A 15,207-nucleotide genomic window follows, 5' to 3' on the forward strand; every position below is an offset into this window, starting at 1 on the left:
GAGTTGTAATAAAGTCCACAGTTGTAGCAGATACTTCCATTTATTTTTACAAATTTTCCTCTCTTATGAAGAACAGACTAAACCATTGATGTAGTTCTCATTGTTGAAATCTTGTCACAAGTTTGCAGTTTTTGGAACTGTATGGTTTCTAGGAAAAGCAAAGCATGCCACAAATGTTGTAGGACTCAAGGACAGGTTCATCTTCACGTCTGTTTCTTAAGGTGCAATAAGTAATTTTTTTTGCATTTTTCATTCATTTCCTGGGTTCTTAAATTAAATGAGTTCCTATTTTCTACATTAAGGGGAGTTGACGAGCCCATTTTAAACTGCTTTGATTGTGCAATTAATTACTTTCTCTGTAAAATGGATACATGCTAATACGCATTGCCTTGTGCCAGGAAAGCCATTGCATTTCAGATGTTATGTTTCATGTAATGCTCTGAGTATCCCAATCCAACCTTCTTGTTTAGGGGAAACATATCGGGAGATGATTCAACAGGAAAGATAAGACAGGAAATATTCTGTGGACTGTATTCCATTCAAAATTTATAAAAGGAATTTCACAGTCTAAGTTATTACCGTGTTTCTCCAACAATATGCCCTCCCAATAGGAAGTCCCAGAATGTTTTCTAGGCATAAAATGAATTTAAATTTAGGCCTATTTTAAAACATGCAAAATGGGAGGGAAGGGAAGGGGGGACTTGGCGTTAGAAGCACCTCGCAGGCAGCCACGCCTCGCCACCAGCCGCTTCTAACAGCCAATCATGCCAGAGCGGGGGGCTCCCTACCCCTGCCAAGCACCTTTGCTGCAGACCCTGGTCAGCGGGCAGGCAGCGTTGGCGTGGATGTCTGCCGGCAGCATTTCAGCCACTTCCCAGGCCTCTGTACCTTACATGGAAGTTACAGAAGCGGCTCCACCACCCAAGAAGTGGCTGAAACGCTTCCACAGTTCCTGCCGCTGCTGTTGTTGGAGACAGCGCTGGTGAGAGGGACAGCTGCAGCTCGGCCTAGGCACACTTGGAATGCAGGAATGGGCGTGCACCAGGACTTTTGGAAACTTGCAGAGCCCGAGGCTGGAGTACCAAGGGTAGCAGCTGTAGAGACGCTCACTCAGCTCTTCTCATGCCCAACCAGCCACTTGGAATTAAACGAAAACGCAACACGCAGCACTCCCAGGTACCTCAAAATGTTTTTTTCCCTGTTGCGGGGATGGGGGGGAAAGCAGGAGCGACTCAAATGCTGTTGTTGGAGACGGCGCTGGTGAGAGGTGCCAGCGCCAGCGGGAACTATAGAAGCTATGGAGGCCCAAGAAGCATTTGAAACCCTGCTGGCAGACATCCATGCTGATGCCGCCCACCCGCTAACCCAGGTCTGCAGCAAAGGCACTTGGTGGGGGTAGGGAGCCCTCCATGCTCCACCATGATCGGCCGTTAGGAGTGGCTGGTAGTGAGGCGTGGCTGCCTGCAGGGTGCTCTAGGCGAGAGTGCGCAGGGGGAGAAATTAATTCACCCCCAAAAGACATCCTAGCCATTTTTTCGGGGCTCAAAAAAAAAATAAGACCCAGCCTTATTATATGAGAAACACAGTATCAGCTTGAAGTATAATACTTGGTGCCTTAAAATTAAAATTTCCATAGAATGTGGGAATTCATGCAATTGACAGAAAGATAACTCATGTATTGTTGATCATTCTAGTGAAGACCTATCTGCAAGAACCAACAGAAACCATCAATATGTACTTTTATTGAGAAAATGAGTTACCTTGAATGATCAACAATGCATAACATGAAATAAAATTGCAGAGGTTGCAAACAACAGCATCTAGCTTTACCTTGCTGATTGTATAATATTATATCACATCATATCTCCTTAAAGAAACAATGGCAAACTGCTTCATCTTGTGATGTAAATTGTGCAAGTATATTAATGTTGATTCAGGTTGATTAACTCACTTATTTACACACAAAATATGGGAGAGATTGGGCAGCTTGCCATCCTTGTAAAATATTTCACATTTCTTTTCAAAGATAACATTTGGAGGCATGCCTTTTTCTGGGAAGCCCAGTTCAAACAGCAGAAAGAATTTCAAAGGCTGCATGGAAAGCATAATCTACAATACCAACAATATCACAGATATGGCCAGAAGGAAGAAGCTGGAACCTTCTACTGGGGTCAGTACATTGCTTTATGTCATCTAAAGGGAAAAATGGCAGTTTGCATATTATTCATATATATTTGAAATCCATTTTTATACTACATATCTAGATACACATTTTAGCATTTGTGTGAACAAACTGAATTAAGAACAATTTTTAAATGGATCTTTGGAATTTTTTCCCATCATGTAGTGAATGTCTATTTGATAATCCAAATGAAAGCTGTTAAGCTTCACATATTATCAGTTAAAAAAAGTTATATTTGGGATTTCAAGAGGTGAAAAAAAGAAAAGCATTGCACAATGATCCTTACTTGTTGTTTAGTCATTTGTGTTGAAATTCATAAACCAGATTGCAATTTTGAAAATATCTATATATATAAAAATGTCTCTCTCTGTGTGTGTTCCAGCATAACTCTGGAATGCCTCAAGCAATTTCAACCAAATTTGGTACACAGATGACTTACCCTCTGGAAACAAATACTGTAGAGAATAAGACACCCCAAACATCCCTTGGTGGGGTTTTGCCTTAAAATGGCTTCTACTGTACAGCACAGTGGACTTGCTCTGGTAACAGCTTCACAATACTCCACAAGGGAGCTCTCTCTTATGCAGGAATAGAAGAATTGTGATGCTGCATGAGAGGCAGTACAGTAGCGTGAGTTCTGACTTACAAATTCAGGACTGGGATAAATAAATACCCGGGCAGCACTGGGTTATCAGCTAGTTCTTTAACAAAATTTAAATAATTCACATAAGCACATTAAAACAAGTTTATTTGTGTCACTGAGGCTAGTTTTTTAAATATATATATTGTTTTTAATCTCCACTGTTGCTCTTGCCATAAGTAATTTCAAAACTATTTTTAGGCAAGTATATCATTCAAAATAACATATCGTGTATTCCTCAGGCTATCCTGCTAAACTAGGCTAACTTTAGATACTTAATAGGTCTTGGGTGGCTATATTTTTGTATGCCCTTTGATGGATGCATTTTTATTAATGTATTGATATTTATGGGTGATATACTAGTTTTTTTCTGAACAGCAAGATAATTGGAAGGGTATTATGATATGTTTGCCAAAGACCATTAAACATTATCTTATAAATCTATGCTGCACTCTTTGGATTGGGTAATCCACTTATATTGGATTAACAAATGTGCATAATGAGTGCATGAAATAAATAGTGCAAAGTTTACATGTGATAATAGCTGATTTGAACACTTCATTGTTTGTAACATTCTTTCTGAAAAATTAAAAATGTAATTTTTTAGCAACAACTTAGCAACTAATTGATCATCCTTACTATTAAGAAATCTCTCTTAGTTGTAGGTTGCATGTCTCCTTGATTAGTTTCATCCATTGGTTCTTGTCTTGCTTTCTAGTGCTTTGGAATATAGTTTGTCCTCTTCATCATAGTGGCAGCCCCTCAAATACTGGAACACTGCTATCTCTTTGGTCTAGCTATTACTGGTTTTTTGTTTTTTGTTTTTTTTGTACTGTAGTTCTTATCAGAAGTCATCATTTTAAAAAAATACATCCATATTTTTCCATACGACTTTGAGACTTTTGAGGTTCTTCATAGGCTTTTGAGACTCTATAGCCATGATGGCGAACCTATGGCATGTGTGCCTCGTGTGGTATGCAGAGCCATTTGTGCGGGCACACGATCCCCAGCCACACTTACCTACACTGCACATGCGCATGCCTCCCAGCTGATTTTTTGGCCCATTTGGGGCCTTTTTCGTCTTCCCAGAGACTCGAGGGAAGCCTCTGCAGCCTTTGGAGGCTGAAAAAGAGGCCTGTTTCATCACTTCCTGTATTTCCGGAAATACCGGAAGTGATGAAACAGGCCCATTTTTCGGCCTCCATAGGCTGCAGAGGCTTCCTTGAGCCTCTGGGAGGCCAAAAAGGCCTCAAACAGGCTGAAAATCAGCTGGGAGGCGCACTGTGCAGTAAGGGGCTGGCGGGGAGAAGGGGGATTGCGCGCGCATGCTCAGCGGGTGTGGGGGTGCATGTATTGCCTTCTGGGTGCTGGCATACGAGTGCGAGCATGCAATTTTTGGCACAGGAGCCCAAAAAGGTGAGCCACAACTCCTCTCTAGGCTATTTGAGCAGTATAGATTCTCACAATCTCAGGCTCTCCATTTAAAAAAAAGTCTCTAATTCTACTATTACTATGTTACAGCTTGTTTTTTTAAAAAAAGTCATTTTATTTTTACACCCGCATTTAAATATTTAATCTTTGGATTTATGATTATTTCCCATTTTTTACTTCGTGTATCTTCATATTTTTCTTATTTAAAGATTCCCTACTCTTCTTGTGTTTTGCTCTAAGAATTACTTTATACAACTGCTTTTCAGATATCTTCAAAGATGCCTAAAGTGGCTGAGGAACATATTGTAGAGTGACTAAATAACCTTTATACACTAATCATCAGGTTTTATGACATTTAACAGCTGATTTCCAAATTGTCCCTTGAATAACAAAACCTTTGAATAAGTAATTGCATTCTTCATCAGAGAGAGCGATCCAAGGAACTGATACAGAATGCAATATTGTTCTATATTATTGATGTTTTATACTGTATTTCTAACACTGTTGCAAGAATTTGTATATGTAGTGTAGAAATGCATTAGTGCATCAACAACATATTATTTTGGAGGACTTACTTGATTTTCCAACAGAAATTGTGGCTGTAAAAATGGCATTTATTTCAAGCTGAGTTATCTCTATTGCCTTACTAGTAGGAAAACAAGATCAATTTTGTACTAATTAAATCAGCATAGATTTTCATTTCTTTTCTTCATATTCACTTTATTGTTATTATTGCTCTGGGAAATTGCATTAATGTAAAAAAATGGCTTCAGTAATATATCCCTTTAGAAATTTAAAAGAAAGGCTACCTTATACTTAGCCTTTAATCTATTTTGTGGGTTTTTTTTAAATCAGAAAAGCATAAATGTTAGTCTAATAGCCAGATGTCTTTAAATATTAATTTTGACACACTGTAGACTTTCAGGGCAATAATGCTCTCTCAGCCTCTGTCTCCACAGTTGTATTACAAATTAAAAATAACCCAAACAAGGTTGTTGCAGGTGTTTTTAATTTTTTTTAAATATCTAAGAACAATATTATATATTTATTACATCTGTGTTTCCTTTCTGCTTTCCAGGTACAATAGTATACCTGGATATTTTAGAATATTTATTAATTCCAAGGATTGTCTAAACGATTTAGAAGAATAATACTTGTCACTATTATTTAATTATTACATATTTTTCTATAAATTAATATGTTATAAATGTCTATATTTCACTGGGTCAATACAATTATTTTATTAGCGAAGCTATGTAGATATTATTATATGTTTTTCATTTTGTTTTTACATAGGGGAATTTAAGCTTTTCCTGTGTGGAGCCTCATACAGTGCCAGTATTTTTCAATGCTACTAGTTTCCTGGAAGTGCCTGGCCATCCAAATCGTGAATTATTCTCAGTCAGTTTTCAATTTCGAACATGGAATCCAAATGGAGTTTTGTTATTCAGCAATTTTGCTGAAGGATTGGGAAGTATACAGATTGACTTGACTGAGGGAAAAATCAATGTCCGTATCAATGTTACTGGAGTGAAGAAGAATAAAATCAACATATCTTCAGGTGAGCATAGCAACTTGTGTGTGTGTGTGTGTGTGTGTGTGTGTGTGTGTGTATTATAAAGTATTTCTTCATGTGATTTTGAACTTTCCTACTTGATAGAAAGTTACTTGGTTACCAAAAAATTTTTGTTTTAGATTTGATGAAAAAATAGAAGTTATATTTTATTTTTTGTAAAGGAATTTATTTATTTATTTATTTATTTGATTTGTCAATTGTTTACAAGATAATAAGTATAAGTGTATTCATAGTTATGAATACATGAAATGGGTACATATAAGAAAAATAAAATAAAAATAAAAGAAACAATAGGACAGGGACGGTAGGCAAGTTGGTGCGCTTATGCACGCCCCCTAGAGACCTCTTAGGAAAGGGGTGAGGTCAATAGTAGACAGTCTAAGGTTAAAGTTTTTGGGGTTTGGGGAAGAAACTACAGAGTCGGGTAGAGTATTCCAGACATTGATCACTCTGTTGCTGGAGTCGTATTTCCTGCAATCAAGCTTGGTGCGGTTAACCTTGAGTTTGTATCTATTGTGTGCTCTTGTGTTGTTATGGTTGAAGCTGAAGTATTCATTGACAGGTAGGACATTGCAATGTATGATTTTATATACCATGCTTAAATCAGACCGAAGACGGCGTAATTCAAGGTTTTCTAGTTCTAGAATTTCAAGTCTGGTGGCATAAGGTATTCTACAATGAGTAGAGGAGTGGAGAACTCTTCTTGTGAAATATTTCTGGACTTTCTCAATTGTGCTAATATCAGATACATGATGTGGGTTCCAGACTGATGAGCTGTATTCAAGTATTGGTCTAGCAAATGTTTTGTATGCTCTAGTTAGTAGTGTGATATTACCAGAGAAAAAGCTACGTAGGATTAGGTTAACAACTCTTAATGCCTTTTTGGCTATGTAGTTGCAGTGGGCTCTAGCACTTAGATCATTAGAGATAGTACTCCAAGATCCTTGACAGAGTTTGGATCATCAACAAGGTCTTGACTATTCAGCCTGTATTTTATTTTCTGATTTTTTTTGCCAATATGTAAGACAGAGCATTTATTTGTTGAGATTTGAAGTTGCCATTTGTTTGACCATTCTGATACATAGTCAAGATCTTTTTGAAGGGTAGCAGTATTGTCTGTGGTATTGAACAGCTTTACATCATCAGCGAAAAGAACGCAGTTGCTCTTAATATGATCACAGAGGTCATTTATGCAGAGTATGAAGAGAGTTGGTCCTAGAACACTGCCTTGGGGGACACCACTATTGACAGGTACAGAATTTGACAGGACACTCCCAATTTTGACCATTTGTTGTCTGTTTGACAGGAATGCTTCTATCCAGTTATGCAGTTGTCCAGAGATACCATAGGATTTTATTTTTAGGAGTAGTTTGTCGTGTACCACTGAATCAAAGGCTTTACAGAAGTCTAAGTAGATTGCGTCTATTGCTTTGCCCTGATCGAGTTGTGTCATCCATATGTTTTTGCAGTGTAAGAGTTGCAGATTACAGGATAGTTTTTTTCTGAAACCAAATTGTTTATTGGAGAGTAGGTTGTTTGTCTCTAAGTGGAGGATGATGGATTGGTTAATAATTGATTCCATGACTTTACAGGTGAGGCAGCATAAGGAGATTGGTCTGTAATTTTCAACTAGGCTGGGGTCTCCTTTTTGAAGATGGGGATGACCGTGGCTTGTGACTATAGGTTAGGCAAGGAGCTGGTCCTGAAATATTTTTCAAAGATTATGCTTAGAGGTTTGGCTATGGCAGTGGGTAGCTTTTTTAAGAAGTAGGCACATATTTCATCCGGTCCAATAGATAGAGATGGTTTTAGATTGTGAAGTGCTTTTTCAATATTGTCTTCTGTAAAATTGATATGTATTAGATCATTGTAGTTATCTGTGGTTCAGCTAGGAAATATTGGGCATGATCCATTGCTGTTTACAAATACTGAGCCAAAGAATGTGTTAAAGATGTTGGCTTTAATGGTGTCATCGTTGCAGTCTTTACCATTAGGTCCTATCAGGGGTGGGATGGATCTTGAGTCTTTTAGTTTGTTGTTTACAAAATTGTAAAAAGCACAGGTGAAATTGGTGCTTAGAAGGTTTTCCTCTTGTTTAATGTGATAATTGGTGAATTCAGTCGTTATCTGGTGGCATGAATTTTTGTATTGACTTTTGAAATTGGCAACATGACCAGATTTGTTTTTCTGCCAGAGTGATCTCTTTTTGGATTGAAGTTTCCTTATTGTTATGGGTAATCTGTTTTTTTGTTTTGTTTTGGGAGTTGTTGTTGGTACATATAGTTTGATGACTCTTTTGACTTCAAGTAAAAATATGTTGTAATGGTCTTCAACAGTATTGCATCCAGTGAATAGAGATTGCCAATCAAGGGATGAGAGATCGTTGTCTATAAGATCATAGTTGCCTTTTTTGAAGTTATAATTGGGGATAACGTCATTGTGGTGGTTTTTGTGTGGGCGTATGTTGAGACAAAAGTCAATCATATTGTGGTCACTGCTGGAAAAGGGTTCTTTAGTTTGTATTCCGTAAATTAAATTCAAACTATTGCAGAAGATGAGATCGAGGCAGTTGTTTAGTCTAGTGTTGTTGGTTACTAGTTGTTCCAGTCCCAGATTTGTAACAGCATTGTAGAAGGTTGCATGTATGGTTTCAGTTGTACATTCATTTAGGGTCCAGTCAATATGAGGTAGATTGAAATCACCAAGAAAGATAAAAGGGTATGGGCAGGATGCTGCCCATGTTAGTAGTGTATTTAGCTTGTTTATATGTTCGATTTCTTACTTATTGAATTAGTTATATTTAAGTATAAATAGTTGAAAGTTTATCTGTCTGGAGTATAGTGTTAAAATTCATAATGGAGCTGAATTCAATCACTTTGGGATAAAGGATATGTTGTGGGGTGAGGAAAGAAATTATTCTTCCAAACACAATGGAGGATATGTCACTAATAAATATTATAATCAATGTATAGCAACATTTTTAAAGAATGACATGAATAAACTTAAATCAGGACAAACCTTTTTAAAAAAATATTTTTTTTTATTTTTATATTTTAAAAAACATCTCTTTTGGCGAACAGTGTGGTTCCAAGTTTTTACATTTCAGTACAAACATGATCATCTTACATATTCATCTTACATATTCATCTTTCTTATTCAATTTCATATCACATTAATACATATTCTATTTTCCTTTAAATATCTCACATATTAAATTCATTACACTTATTTTATCCAATCCCTGTTCATATCTTAACTTATTTCATTTTTCTTAAAATATTCTCATCTTATTTTATAATATTATCTAAGATTCTTATTTCATTTCATATTCATTACACATACTGCTTTTATCTATCACATTTGCAATTTTATCACATATTGTTATTCCATTCATTATTCAATAAATTTTATCCTTATTCTAATAATTCAAAAAATTGTCCCTTTTATCTCAATTAGAATTTGCCACCTATTTACCTTATACATTCCTTCAATTTATTCCCTTTAATTCATTGTAAAAATTTATCATAGTATAGTCATTTTTTAATTAACACATTCTACATTGCTAACAATATTCTCCTAATTACTACATATCACATATGCATATATATTTTAAGTCAGATTCTGCATGGTATTCTTTTTTTCAATTACCTTATAAATCATCTATATATTTCAAAAATATTAATCTATTCAATTAATTGTAGAAACTGATATTAATCTTTTCATTATAATTCTCATAATTCATTTTAATTTTATTCATTGCTTTATTAAATATCAGTTAATATTCTTATAATAAATTTCCATTTCCATATCTATTTCAATAAAATCTATTAACAATAATCCTTAAAGAAAAGAAGAAAAAATATCAGTTCCAGTCTTATCTATTTTTAAATCCTTATTCTTATATAATGCAGCAAATTATGTTGCAGAATCTCCCTCCCTATTCTTCTTCTACCCCTTTGTCTCACCCTCCAGACTATATAATTTCTTTTCATTCTTCTTTGCTTTCTGCCTCCCTTCATTTTCTGGTCCTTGTTTATTTTGTCCCCCTCGCTCTCTCAATCTTTCATCTGTAATTCCCTCTTCTGCTGTTTTCTTTTCCTTTGTTTAGCTTTCCAAACAATTCCCCCTTTAATTATCACATCAAACCTCAAATTTTTAACTTTAATTCCCCCCTCCCCCGTTTTTAATATTCATTGTTCCACTTGTTCTTTAAAACTGGTTTCCTCTTTGTTTAACTTCTCCCCCTCTGGTTCTCTTTGTTCTTCTTCAATATGAATTGTAATTTCTAATTTTTGTAGAATGATACTGTACATTTCCATGTTTTCTTTCATCATTTCCATCATATATTGTAATTCCAGTCTCATTTCCACACATAATTTTCCCATTTTGTATGCTTTTTCTCCCCCCTTCTTTAATAATTATATCCAGTCCAAATGTCCAGTAGTTTATTTCAACCAGTGACTTTTATATTTAATTTCAACAATCAATGCCCATAACTCTTTGTTTCCAGGTTCCTTCTGTTAATTTCTTTTCCAAATTTTTCCCAAAGTCACGAAATAATCCAAGGCAATTTCTTCACGTATCTTTTTCCTTTGTAGTATTCTAGTATTTCACTTTTCAGGTTTTTTATTTTATTATAGTGGAGTTCTTCTTATTTCCTTTTAAATTCCAATTTTAGAAAGACCAAGCAGTTTTCAAAGAGTCACTGAATTTTTTCCTGTACCATTAGGTGGTGCTCTCAGTTCTGTTTCCATGTTCCACCCTTTCTTTTCCCTTTTCCCTTTTTAAACTTTTATTAATTTCGCTAATTCCAGTTATTAGCTATTACTTCTTTTTAACAAGTTCAATTCTAGCATTTACTTATGCCTATTTAGTGCCAAAAGTCCAACAATTATCTAGTTTAATTTCCAATCCTTTTGTAAACAAATATTTTCCTCTAAATTTTCCACTTCCAAATTAATTCATTTCAATGCTCAAAACCAATTTCATAAGTTCAAATTTTCTTCTCACTCTCTCTGGTTGCCACTTTTAAACACTTTCATCAAAAATAGTTCTTTATTTCTTAATTCCGGGGTACCTTAATGTCCATGTGCACTGCCTGGTTCACACACGACTCACAACTTTACCACTCCAGCACAGTCTTAGTTTCCCGGGCTGCCTCCCATCTTCATGTGGCCATTTTGGACCACCGCTGCAACTTGTCATCGGAGGGGGTTTATCTTGTCAGGGAGGGGAGATGCAGCTCCCTTCAACCCTCCAAGTGGTTCCCCTTTCTTCACCACCCCTCTAGGGTGGTTCTGATATCAATCGGGACCCTCCAACAAGTGAGCACAGAGTGAAACCATGCACAATTGCGGATTCCACTGTGACGCGACAGAAGAACAACCGGAAGTCTAATCAGGACAAATCTTAAGGAACTTGAATTTTAAATGTTGATATTAGGGAAGATATCAAAAGAGAGTAGAAGAAACAGAGGCAAGGATAACAATCAATGCCATTTTCACTAAAAACAAAAAGAAGAAATAGATCAGCAAATAGAAGTGATGCTTAATAGGAAAATGGTATATTATGCATGGTTTTCCATATAAGAATGAGCAAAAAAGTCAAAATAATAGTTAAGGCTGTAACACTGAATCCTTGATCATTTTTGGCATTGTTGTATCTGTAACTGTGCATATAAAAAGGGGATGAGAGAACGAAAGACTGTATATCAAGAGTATACTAGAGGCAAAGAAACTGGGCAGTTTTGAATTTTTTCATTGTGACATTAATGTTTTGATACTTCTGTTGAGATAGTTGCATGCCAGACAATTGTAATGATAGCCTCATTGTTGTGGACTTGACTTTACCAAATTCAATTGATGCTTTTGGCATATTATTGATATGGGCCTCTAATAGCATTAGCATAACAATTTAGATGTTTTGAAAATAACTAAAATATTGACCCAAAAGGGAAAGTCTGTTGCTTTAAAATGAATCAGCTCTAGATGATGAGCAACAATTCATTTTATGCTCTTCTGATACCAGGCCTATAATTTGACCCTACCACCACCTACTCACTAGAACCAGGTGTTAACATTCTAAGCAGTTCGGAGAACTGGTTGTTAGAAGAAATTACTGGCCTAACCCTGTAAGGAAGACAGGAAGGAATCATTCTGGTGTTGCTTACAGAAACTGCCTCTCCATTAACCCTTATTACATTCTTTTCTGAAAGTTGCTTAGTCCCGGGTTAAAACTCTTTGTACAGACACAAATTCAAATTCATATTCATTTTATATACCATTCCATATCTTATTAGCATTTTCAATTTTCTATATAGCTTCTCCTCTCTTTTAAATTTTCTTAATTTTATTTTATTTATCTCATCTCAATTCGAATCATAATATTTATTATTCTTTGTCTGTTCTATTTCCAGCTATCCATTTATCTTTCTTCTTTAAAGAAAACTTCTCCTGTACACTAATTGGAGTATGATGCCTTTATCTCTTTCCCCTACATTTATGATACTTAATATAGAATACATAGCTTACATTGGGATTCTGTTTGGTACATTCTAAAATTATACAATATTATCAATACCAATACAAATCTATTCATTAATATTAATGTTCATTTATATCTTAAACACTTAGCACATTACTTTTCAATTAAATCACATACTTTTACGGGAGCACCTACTTTCCATAATTATCCCCCCCATCACATATTTTGAATCATTATTTCATTAGGATGTTCCCCCTTCTCCTACTCCAAATCTCTCATTTCAAAAAAAATTCCACTAGAACAACATAGTCTAATCATTAATATTAACAGTCATTTATGTCTTAAACATTTTATCCATTTCAGTTAAATATCATGCCTTTATGGGAACACTTATGCTTTCCATGATTATTTCCCCGCCACATCACATATCTTAAGTCATTGTTTCATTAAAGTGTTCCCCTTTTCTTGACAAAAAATTCACTAAATTATACTAAATATTTTATCACATTTTAAATTGCATATTATTTCCAATACATTATTTACATTCTTGACAGGACTAGACTTCCTGACTCAGGAACATCTCTGGAGTTTTTCCCCCCTCCTTTGCTGGTACTTTGCTTGTGTGGAGTAACCATTCAAAGTTACAATGGCACTGGAAAAAGTGACTTATGACCATTTTTCACACTTACAACTGTTGCAGCATCCCCACAGTCATGAGAGGCCAGGCGAGGAGATGCGTGCCTCAATGTGAGTGATATTGAGTTGGCCATGCCCAGCCAATGACATGACCACCAAGCCATGTCCACCCAGTCACATGACCACCAAGCCACGCCCACCAACTAAGCCATGCCCACAGAACCGGTTGTTAAAAAATTTGAATCCCACCCCTGGCAGGGTTCCAATGTGAAATAGCAAAACAATGCAGAATCAAAAGCTATTTACAGCTCCACCAAAGTAGCTATTATTAACACATTTAAACAAACGTTAGCAGATCAGCACAATCATCTACTTTGTAAGTGTTTCTCATAGGCTCTTTCAGGTTCTTGTTAAGGTTCAGCATACTTCTAGCTGCAAAAACCTTCTATTTGAAAACAATTGTTTGACATGGGAATTTAGCTGTTTAACACCCACTATTTGATTCCTATATAAAGTGGAGAAAAAGCAGATTTCTCCAACCATAAATTTTGGGTATCTAAAAATCAGTTATGTTGCATAACTTTTGCCTTTGCTCATTAAATAGACAAAAAACAATGGGGGGACCTGGGATTAAAGTTATTGAGCAAGGTGATAATGTGAGCATTCACTTGATGACCATCATGATATCTGACCAAAATTCTGGAGCCAATTGTGGCTATAGTTCAAGGACTATCTGTTAAGTTCGGATAATGAGAGGCTGAACCAGGGCATGGGTGTAACAATACTTTATTAGAATAATAAAGGACTGAACGTGCTTGCCAAGCCTGGAACTGGCTCGCAGCGATCAGCGACTGGTTGGACCCCGCAGCCTGCTTTTATAGCTGGCTGCTGGGGAGAACCAGCCAATGAGAGAGGGCAACCGCCCGCAGCGCGAACGGACCTGGGTGGGAACTTCGTTAAGTTCCAGGGACATAACACCCCTTCCCCCCAGATGCGAACACGCATAGTCCTTAAGGTACGCGGGAGGCTTATGCTGGTGCCCAGAACGGCGCAACTCGGGTGAGTTGTCTGGTAGTTCAGAGTCTGCAGAGGAAGGTCGGACCGGTGGGGTGTCACGAACGCGTTCCTCGGTCAGTGCTGGTTCGGGACTCGTAGGGCTGGTCACTGGGGATGTGCTCCCGTTGACTGGTTCGGACTGGTCAGCCGTCTGGTGGTCACGGTTCGTGTTCGGGCTCCCTGGCTCGGCTGCAGGTGTAAACAGGTCACCGGAATTGGTGCTGATGTGGGGTTGATGCTGTAGCCTTGCACCGGTCTGCAACCATGAGTCACTGCTAACGTGAGTGCCTTGGAGCTTCCGCAGCTGATCCAGGTGCTTTTTCCAGATTCGGCCATCTTCCAGTCTGACTCGATACGACCTGGGTCCGGTGATGGCCACGATCTCGCCCGGGATCCACAGAGGGTCTCCAGCGAAGTTCCTCGCGAACACGGTTTCCTGTAAGACAAAATGCCTAACCCCGATGTGGAAGCGAGGGGAGAGTCAGGGCAGTAATGTGGGTGAAGCCTGTCCAATACAGTCCGCAGGCGTCTACCCATCAGGAGTTCGGCCGGGACTTATTAGTGACTGTGCACGGGTTGAGTGCTGGCTCAGCAGAAACGGGAGAGTCTGTGGTGCCAGTCTTCCTTGCTGAACCTAGCTAGAGCTTCTTTAGTGGTCCTAACGGCTCTTTCTGCCAATCCATTACTGGCAGGATGAAAGGGAGCCGTGAAGATGTGGCGGATGCCCAGATTGGCAGCGAAGCGACTGAACTCGGCCGATGTGAACTGGGGGCCATTGTCGGAAACAATTGAGTCTGGTAGCCCGTGCGTTACGAACAGGCGAGTTAATACCTTGGTAACCGCTTGCGTGGTGGTTGTGGATAGTTGTGCTACGTCAATCCATTTAGAGTAAGAGTCCACGACCACCAGGAACATTTTGCCGTGCATCGGGCCCGCTAGGTCGATGTGAATCCTGGACCAAGGTGCGCTGGCGCTTTCCCACTTAGTGGGGTGGCAATTGGAGGGGATGGACGGGATTCCTGGCAGGGATGGCAGGAGCTTACCCATCTGATGATGTCATCGCCGAGGCCAGGCCACCATACGTAGCTGCGTGCTAATGCCTTCATCCTGACGATGCCAGGGTGGCCCTCATGCAACGCCTCCAAAACTCGGGTACGCAGTGAGGTCGGGATGACCACTCGTGTGCCCCACAGCAAACAGCCC

The 15,207-nt window shown here is 37.9% G+C and overlaps 1 protein-coding gene across 1 annotated transcript in view; it reads left to right on the forward strand.

The window, feature by feature from the left end:
* The window catches only part of CNTNAP2 (contactin associated protein 2), an 850,526-nt gene that overhangs the window by 239,944 nt on the left and 595,375 nt on the right, over nucleotides 1-15,207 (forward strand). Inside the window, exons 7-8 of the mRNA XM_087917173.1 lie at nucleotides 2,027-2,170; nucleotides 5,550-5,814. Of these exons, the coding sequence (XP_087773299.1) occupies nucleotides 2,027-2,170; nucleotides 5,550-5,814 (409 nt within the window). The remainder of the gene's footprint in view (nucleotides 1-2,026; nucleotides 2,171-5,549; nucleotides 5,815-15,207) is intronic.

This window comes from Pseudonaja textilis, chromosome Z (genome assembly GCF_049901715.1).
Source record: "Pseudonaja textilis isolate UNSWEBS1 chromosome Z, rPseTex1.2, whole genome shotgun sequence".
Taxonomy (NCBI): Eukaryota; Metazoa; Chordata; class Lepidosauria; order Squamata; family Elapidae; genus Pseudonaja; species Pseudonaja textilis.